Source organism: Mandrillus leucophaeus, unplaced genomic scaffold (genome assembly GCF_000951045.1).
Source record: "Mandrillus leucophaeus isolate KB7577 unplaced genomic scaffold, Mleu.le_1.0 Scaffold127, whole genome shotgun sequence".
Lineage (NCBI taxonomy): Eukaryota > Metazoa > Chordata > Mammalia > Primates > Cercopithecidae > Mandrillus > Mandrillus leucophaeus.
In genome coordinates this window covers 1,562,685-1,572,726 of record NW_012101098.1, presented here as the reverse complement: position 1 = coordinate 1,572,726, position 10,042 = coordinate 1,562,685, and the positions used below count along the sequence as shown (strand labels likewise).

Sequence of the window (10,042 nt, the reverse complement as noted above, 5' to 3'; positions counted from 1 at the left end):
CATTTAATTCTGTTAGAATTAAAAACTTTTCAAGCAGAATATATCATGAAACGAAGGCAGTTATAAACTGGGGAAAATATTTTAAAACAGATTTTAACAATTATGTTAGTATTTTACGTGTAAAGTTTTAAAACTTTAAACACTTAAAAGCCTTGGCCAGGCACAGTGGCTCATGCCTATAATCCCAGCACTTTGGGAGGCCAAAGCGGGCAGATCACAAGGTCAAGAGATGGAAACCATCCTGGCCAAAATGGTGAAACCCCGTCTCTACTAAAAATACAAAAATTAGCTGGGCGTGGTGGTGCACACCTGTCGTCCCAGCTACTCGGGAGGCTGAGGCAGGAGAATTGCTCGAACCCGGGAGGTGGAGGTTACAGTGAGCCGAGATCGCACCATTGCACTCCAGTCTGGGTGACAGAGCCAGACTCCATCTCAAAAAATAATAATAATAATAATAAATAGATGAATAAATACTTAAAAGTCTAACACTAGTTATTAATTTCAGTTTTCCTTATGAAGACCTTTCTAATGTTAAGTAATATATTTAAAAATCAAATTGTTAATTCAACCATTTTAAACCTCATTCATTGGCTCTTCATAACGTAAAAAACTGAACATTAGGAATCTAGGTTTTTAAATCTCTTGTGGGAATAAATACATTATTACAAAGATTCTTAGATTTTTGTCCTTTATATGTAGTTATGTATATATGTGTGTAAGTCTCTTTTACATTTTGTAAGTTAATTCTAAAAATCAAAGTCAAATGCATCTATGTTATGGTTAGATTTATGGATCTATAAACACTTGATAGGTTAGAACTCCGAGGAAGAAAATACAATTTCGATAGTTACACAATTGAGAAAAATTGTGTACTTAACAGATGTGCGCAGTCAACTTTTAGACTTGTGTCTTTAGTTTGACCTGTCCTTCAGTTCAGTGACTGTATATAAAATTCTAAGCTAAAACATATATTCTGAAATTGTGAAGGTATTGCATGTCTATCGTCTTGCCTACTCTAAATATATCAATCGTTTTCTTGGGAAGTTACTCTTTGTTTCACACTTGTCTGTAGATCTTTACATGTTCTTTCAGTTTTGGAAGTCCTCTGCATAATTCATATTTGTTAGTATTTGTAAAGGTTTTCTCCCTGTCTACCTCCTTCTTGTTCTCTTTCTCTCTCTCGCTTGCTCGCTCTCTCTCTCCACCCATTTATCTCTCTCCTCTCTCTAAAAATTCAACCTAAAATTTTCAATATTTCTTTAGGAAATAGAAAGTTTTTTTTCTTTTCTTTTTTCTTTTCTTTTCTTTTCTTTTTTTTTTTTGAGACAGGATCTCACTCTTAACCAGGCTGGAGTAACCTCCATCTCCTGGGCTTAAGCAATCCTCCCACCTCAGCCTCCTGAGTAGCTGGGATTATAGGTGAGTGCCACCATGCCTGGCTAGTTTTTTGGTATTTTTGGTAGAGATGGGGTCTCCCCATGTTGTCCAGGCTGGTCTCTAACTCCCGAGCTCAAGCAATCTGTCCACCTCAGCTTCCCAAAATGCCGGGATTACAGGCAGGAGCCACCATGCCTGGCCAGAAAGCTTGTTTTGCTGCAGATGCTGCTGCTGCTGCTGTTTTGTGTTGCTTTGTTTTCCTAATTTCCATTATTATTTCTACTTTTTTTCTGGTAAGATGGTTATTTAACTTCCTAGACCTACTTTCCTTTTCTTTTTTAATCATTTTCCTCACATTTTCTATAACTTATCTATTTTTGATTAATATATTGCTAAATGTCCTTTATATTATATTTAAAGAAGTACAACTTGTCCTATTTCTTAATTTCTCTATATTTAAAAAAGAAATAGTCTTATTTCAGATTTCTACAATGATTGCTAGTTTTTGTGTTGCTGTGATTTCTAGAAATTTGTCCTTGGCTAACAATTTCTTAATTGCTTGAAATTGCTTAAGAACACACAAAAATAAATTTTTTATTTAATATTTTTTGTTAACTAAGAATGTGTTATTTTAAAATTTTTTTAAACTTTAGTCGTCATCTTTTTTTTTTCTTTACTTTTCTTTTTTGAGACAGAGTCTTGGTGTGTTGCCCAGGCTGGAGGGCAGTGATGCAATCTTCATTGTAGGCCAGAAATCCTGGGCTGGAGCGATCCTCCCACTTCAGCCTCCCGAGTAACTGGGACTACAGGTGCATTCCATCATGTCTGGCTCATTGTTAAATATTTTTTTTGTAGAGTAGGGTCTTCCTCTGTTACCCAAGCTGGTCTCAAATTCCTTGGCTCAAGCAATCTTCTTGCCTCTACTTCCCAACGTGTTGAGACTACAGACATGGGCCATGGCACCCAACCACTTTTGTACTCTTGAGGTTCCTCTTTCCAGTTTTGTTTTCCCTGCCTGATGGGGTCCTATCCATCTTTGAATTCTCAACTCAGACTTCACTGTTTGGTGACTTTGCTTGCATATGTTTCTACCTCCTTTCTGTTCTACCCCATAGTATCTTACATATAGTATCTATCCATAGTATCCCACACATGCCCATTAAACAAATGGCAACATTACATTAAGGGTGCTGTTACATAATATTTTTCCCCCAACTACACTGAGTGCCTTGATGTAACATGTCTAATTTTATCTTTAGAGGTTAGTAAACTACCTTGAGTACAACCGTTTTGCTATAAATGCTGTCCCATGCTGTTGAATCCCATGGTCTGCCATATTTAAATGATTATGTTTTCTAAGCAGGTTCATATTCATTTTATTGTATCCATGACTCTCACAAGACCATTTGCTTATTCATTTGTATTTCTCACAGAAAGAATAAAATAGTAACCTGTAACCAGAACATTATTTTACTGACTGCAAGGAGAATTACTTCTGCTGATTCCTGATGCTATATTTATATGTACATCTCTGAATATGAGCATATATATTTTTATACATGTATATTTGCTCATTGCATGTGCTTGATAAATAGCTCATATCATAAATTCATTGATACAGAATATATGCTTACCAATTAACAGGTTTTTAAGCATTTTTACTCCTTTTATTCCAAACCTCATCAGCTTCTTAACTGGAAATCTTCCTGGACACTTCCTAACTTTTCACAAGGCTGTAGATTTCAAGTGAATACACAGGTGAAGCTTGGTGATGTTCGTTATGAATAGCAATCACCAAATTCATGCAGGATATGGACTTGCTTACTGCCAACTGCCTTCCAGAAATGCTTCCTGTCTTGATTAAAGCAAGACTCTCATATTCTTTTTCTAGCTTTCAGATCCTTTCTCCCCTTTTCTAATTCTCTTCTGTCTGTCTTCGTGTGTGTGTGTGTGTGTGTGTGTGCGCACGCACATGCAATCACTGAGTTTACTGAAATCAAAACTTACACTACCAGTCACATATGTAGTAATAGCAGTCTTTAGCAATATGGGTAATTATGGTCATCCTTTAATATATTGTGTGACAGAAGCAGATCATATTCTATTTCTCTCACTTTTTAAACATCCCATGGTCAAGCACATATCTTTCACAGAAAGACACTCATAATGGAAAGGAAAAAAAGAATCCTTCTCCAAAACCAGCTCCATCCTTGACTGGTCTCTTCTGTCTGAGGGTCAGCAACTGATGAATAAAAAAAGTTACTCATTTCTATAGCTGCGTATCAGTGTTTTTAAAAGTTGAATGTATTTTTATGTGTACTGACTTTACTATATAAAATTCCTGAAGTAATTATTTTAGGACAGTTAAGAAGGCAGACTATCACAGGTATCAATGCTTTATGAAATTTTAAGGCAAATATGTCACAGTGACAACCCATGTTTATATCTTTTGCAATTTTTGAGTCCCAAAGAAACATGAACAATAGATAATGCATAACACAGAACCTAACTATCCATTTCTTTATTACGGTCAACTATTTAGAATGCCATGCTTTATTCAAGTCTTCTCTTATAAATACATCATGTAACTTCATTTATTATTTCACTGTCAAAAATATTCTTATTAATAGAGAAGCCAAAATCTGATTTTGACATTCTCGAGATAGAATTTTTTAAAAATTTTACTCATTTTTGAAACAATAAAACAGCATACATCAAAGCCATAATACCCAACTTAGCTCCTTAAAATAAGTAGGTAACAGATGAAAAATTATTCGCTTCACATTACTTGAATGCATTCTTTGTTTTTATATATTTATTTTTTCTTCAGAAATACTATTTTAAAATGTATTTATTTTAATCCATGCCCATCTCCCCATAAGAAACTGTGTTTCAATATGCAATGAATGTTTACTGGAAAAGCCACTCAGATAAAAGAAATACAATGGTAAAGTTAGTAGGATCTCACAAATGACTCCTTCCAAAGATTAGTGACAGGAGAGTCAATTGGTTAATTCAATTTAGATCACATGTAAACCCTAGGGACTGGATGTCTAGTTCTCAGTAATTAATTGAACCCAACTTTATCTGGTGAAGTAAGCTGCATAAGCAGGATTATTTATTGATTATATAGAATAAAGACAAAGGTAAGCAGCACGAAGACAGAATCATTACGAACCCTTCATTAAACTCTTAGTGCATAACTAAAAGCAGATTATTCGATAATTACCTTTTTATAAACTATATTGGCCTTTGAGATTTGGCTAGAGGTACACACTAAATTTGCACAGGTTCTGCATGCTTGGAATTACTGTAAATATGTAATAATATTTTAAAATGTAATTTTAAATATTTTGATATTTAATTTATATTTTAATCATATTTTAACTTTAAATGTAGTTAATAAATATTACATCACTGCATTGAAATAATACTCCCATATGTAAAATTAGAAAATATCCTTTCTCCATCATTTTGGATCAAAGACATGAGGTGAGAAATATCATAATAAATATCCATGACAAATAAATAAGTTCACTTCAAGAGTTTATAGGTTATTGGCTTGGACTTTGCCACCAGACAGATACTAGTGCCACTATTTGCTAAATCTGTGTGAACCTCAGCAAGTTAAGCACATTGGGCTTCAGAATAGTCTTTCATAAAATTAGAATGATTATCACTACATATGGAGTGAGGTTTTATGATTTAATTTACAGTAAACACTAATGTACAAAGAAAATCAATGCTTTATTAAAATAAAAGGTGTTTATCACAAAATTACATTTAATAATTATGTGCCAAGATTTTGTAAAGTCAATTATGCACACATGCATACAAATACATACATATGTACATATCAGAAGATAGATACATAGATGGGTAATAGATAAATGAAATAGATGATAGACAGACATGGTATAGACAGGTAAGTACATGGATAGATGGACTGGTAGATAGATACATGACAGATTGGTGGGTAGATGGATGGATAAATAGGTAGATATATAGATATATAGATGAATAGATGGATGGATGGATAGATGGATGAATGGATAGATGACAGATGGATGGATAGATGGATAGATGAATCGATGGAGTGATAGACGGGTGAATGGATGGATAGAGAGATAGATGGGTAGATGGATGGATGGATAGATGAGTAGAGGGATGAGTGGATGGGTAGATAGATGGGTAGATGGATGGATGGATGGATGGACAGACAGGTAGATAGATGGATAGATGGTTGAATGGATGGATGGATGGATAAATAGATATATAGATCAATGGATGGATGGATGGAATAACGGATAGCTAGATGAATAAGTGGATAGATGGATAAATGGATGAATGGATAGACAGATAAATGGATGGTTGAGTAAATGGATTGATAGATGGATAGACTGATGGATGGATCAATGGATAGATAGATGAGTGGATGGATGGATGAATAGATAATGGATGGATGGATGAATAGATAGATCGATAGATGTATGAATAGATGGATGGATAGATAGATTGGGTAGAAGGTTGAATGGATGGATGGATGGATCAATGGATGGATGGCTGAATAAATGGACAGATGAATGGATGGATGGATGGATAGACAGACAGACAGATGGATAGATACACACATACTAACATACATATATACATACGTGCATATACAGGTAAAGATAGATAGAGATGGGTAGACTTCGTTTTGGTTCAGTGTGCTCTGTTCAATAAATGTTTATCAATATTCAGTTATTAAAGAGAACACTCTGTAAGTTAATGTTTCTTCTTCCAGATTATCATTTTTATATACTTTGTCAAAATATTGATGGAAGCATCATGTTTTTTCCACAATTAAACTCTGGCCTTGCAGAACTGTGCTGTCTTGTATTCTGGGTATTTCAGTCTTAGAGAGGAAATTTCCAAATGCCACTTCATTTGACATAAGGGAAAATAAATACATTTTTAAAATCAAGTGTCAGGAAGAAGGAGGGAGGCAGAGAGAGAGAAGGAGTTAAAAAGGCATCTGGGTGATGTGTTTTTGGGGTATTCTGACCTGATTTATAATTGTAAACTGAGAAACCTTTCAGCCATTCTGCTCAGAGGATTCTAAGTAAGTTGAAAGGCTATGTGATTGTATCGGATTCTGGCTTCCCTCACTCAATTATTTTCAGAGTCCGCTGCATTACGTAGTTTGTTTGAAGAACTATCAGTTTGGTAACTGGGAGACACACACATTTAATGATATGCTTTTATTCTCTCAGTTTTAAAGGGACACATATTAGGACATTGTTCTTTGTGTATCATGGGGTGACTTGGGGGCATGTCATCCTCAAAGACATTTTAATTTTGAAAAACACGTTTATCTTGAAAACATGCCCTCTACTCCTTTGCTTTATTTTTCTCCTTAGCACTTAAATCTGCACTATATATTATATATTTTATTTATTTGAAGTATGGCCATGGCCACCGCAGCAATATAAAGTTGATTGTGGCAGAAATATAGTCTGTTTCTTTTCTATTTCACCATCTCTCAGGATGTTAAATATATGCCTTAGCTTGATTTATTCTGGAAAGTTTAGCCTTCTCTCTAATAACTGCTCAACTTCCATGCTACGTATGTCTCTTTGATAACCTCAAAATAAGGACATTGGTGCAGAGAAACTGCATGTCAGATGTTAGTGGATGGTTTTCTGTGTTTTTTTTATTATTATTATTTTTTATTTTTAGGGACAGGTCCTCACTCTATCACTCAGGCTGGACTGCAGTGGTGCAATCACAGCTCATTGCAGCCTTGAAATCCTGGTGTCCAGTGATCCTCTCACCTCAGCGTCCCAAGTAGCTGGGACTACAGGTGCACACCACCAAACCCAGCTAAGTTTTCTATCGCTTTAGAAATTGGGTCTTGCTATGTTGTCCAGGCTAGTCTCAAACCAGCTTCCTGCCTCAGCTTCCCAAAGCACTAGAATTACAGGTGTGAGCCACCATGCCCAGCCTTTAATAGATGTTAAGTCACAGTGCTCAGCCTTTAATAGATGCTAATAGAAGAAAAGTTCTCCCAATGATACCTTCCCCTTGAGAGGAAATATACATTTATTGGTATTTTGCAAGTTTGCCACCAGTTGTATCTTATTTACAGTTGGCTCGAGATAAGATAAAATATTCATTTGTAGCATCTGGCTATTTTCCATACTCTTATTGCCCTATTTATTTTCACTATTATTATTTTAGTGTGATAAAATACACATAACATAAAATTTATCATTAGCGGCCTGTAGTACATTCACAATATTGGACAACCATCATCTCCATCGATCTCCAGAATACTTTTATCACCCCAAAAGGAGATCCTGTGCCCAGTAGCAATTATTGTATATTCCATCTATCCCCACACCCCTGGGCAACCACTAATTTTTTTTCTGTTTCTATGGATTTGCCCAGTCTTGACATTTCGTATCAGTGGAATTGTACAATCCTTGTGTGTGTAACTTTTGTGTGTAGCTTCATTCACTGATCATGTTTGTAAGATTCACCTCTGTTATAGTACAGGGGTCCCCAAGCCCCATACCAGTCTGTGGCCTGTTAGGAACTGGGCTGCACAGCAGGAGGTGAGCAATTACATGATGGTGAGTTGTAGAATCATTTCATTCTGCAGTACAATGTAATAATAATAGAAATAAAGTGCACAATCAATGTAATGTGCTTGAATCAACACGCCCCACCCCAACTGCCGTCCATGGAAAAATTGTCTTCTACAACACCTGTCACTGGTGCCAAAAAGTTTGGGGACAGTGGATGTTGTATGTGTCAGTGTTCCACTCCTTTCTGTGGCTACCGTGTTGTAGAAAACAATTTGGCGGTTCCTCCAAAACTTAAATATACAATTACTTTAGGACCCAGCAATTCTCCTCTTAGGTATATATTTTAAATAATTGAAAACAAGGCTTCAGGCCAGCACAGTAGCTCATACCTGTCATCTCAGCACTTTGGGAGGTCGAGGTAGTGGACCATTTGAGGCGGGGAGTTTGAGACCAGCCTGGTCTGTGGGCGAAGAGTACCCAGGTGCCGAGGCAAGAGACCAAAGCCACAGACTGTTTCAGCATATTAAAGAAAATAGAATAAGAATAGTCGGTGTGCCCCGCCCTGCCCCGCGCTGGCAGAGCGGACCCAGGCCCTTGGCCGCCCCACGTCATGGCCGCGCCTGCCCGGGTCACACGGCAGGTTAGCGGCGGCGCCGCCCCGGTCCCGGCCCCGAGCGGCCCAAACCGCGGGCAGCCTCTGGCAACCGCCTTGGCCGAGCTGCCGGTGCTGGACGCCCGCAGGCAGCGGGTACCGTTCGGCGCGCTGTTCCGGGAGCGCCGTGCCGTGGTGGTGTTCGTGCGGCATTTCCTGTGTTACATCTGCAAGGAATACGTAGAGGATCTGGCCAAAATCCCCGAGAGTTTCTTACAAGAAGCAAATGTCACCCTTATAGTGATTGGACAGTCATCCTACCATCATATTGAGCCTTTTTGCAAACCGACTGGATATTCTCATGAAATCTATGTCGATCCTGAGAGAGAAATGTATAAAAGATTGGGAATGAAAAGAGGTGAAGAAATTGCCGCCTCACGACAGAGCCCCCACGTAAAATCAAATCTGCTCTCAGGAAGCCTTCAGAGCCTGTGACGGGCAGTGACTGGCCCTCAGTTTGATTTTCAAGGAGACCCAGCTCAGCAAGGTGGAATCCTCATTTTAGGTCCAGTTAACATCCATTTTATACACTGCGATAGGAATAGGTTGGCTCACAAACCTATCAACTCTGTTTTACAGCTTGTAGGAGTTCAGCATGTGAACTTTACAAACAGAACTTCAGTTATCCATGTGTGACTTAAAATGCAATCAGTCACTTTTAGCTGGACCTTCTGGAATGTGACCTTCAGTGTCAGGGTGTAATATCCTCGTGCAGTGTCTAACCTGCTGTCCCTTCGCAGCCTTTGAGGAGTTAGGGAAGCATAAAGGGGGCTTGAACCAGTTGAATTGCATGCTGGGAGGCATCAGTTGTCAAAAATGTGATATATTATACTTCCATTTTATAGCTTTTAACATTTTATACAAAATAACAAAAATGAATATACAGAATATACCTTTAAAAGCTATAAAATCATAAATACTATTTAAATTATTTTACATTATGGTATATTCAGTCAATGAAAGATTTTTTTGGCAATATAAATTCTGATGAAGAATATATAAAGGGACAGGAGAGCAACAGAAGACCATTGTATTCAGTGAAAAAGGCAAAATATCCAATTCTGTCAACAATGTAACTCCATTTTTATATGTGTAGATTTGTATTTTTGTATGCTTAGGAAAAAGACAATAAACACCAAAATGTTAGCAGTTAAAAAACAAAAAAGAAAAAAAGAAAAGAATAAGAATAGTCATCATACAAATTAGATACAGAGATGATCATGGACATTATCAATCACTAGTATAAACGTTACTAATCATTAGCTTTTAATATTACTCTTTGTTGCATTACTCATATAACCAAGGAATAACCGGCGGGTTTAGGGTCAGGTGCTGAAAGGACATTGTGAGAAGTGACCTGGAAGGCAAGAGGTGAGCCTTCTGTCACGCCCGCATAAGGGCCGCTTGAGGGCTCCTTGGTCAAGCAGTAACGCCAGTGTCT

The 10,042-nt window shown here is 37.2% G+C and overlaps 1 protein-coding gene across 1 annotated transcript; it reads left to right on the top strand.

The window, feature by feature from the left end:
- The first annotated feature begins 8,531 nt into the window (after positions 1-8,531).
- On the top strand, positions 8,532-9,746 carry LOC105533626 (thioredoxin-like protein AAED1). Its single transcript, XM_011972105.1, is given in 1 exon segment — positions 8,532-9,746. A coding segment is annotated over 1 exon segment (678 nt). The 5' UTR covers positions 8,532-8,559; the 3' UTR covers positions 9,238-9,746.
- The last annotated feature ends 296 nt before the right edge of the window (positions 9,747-10,042 follow it).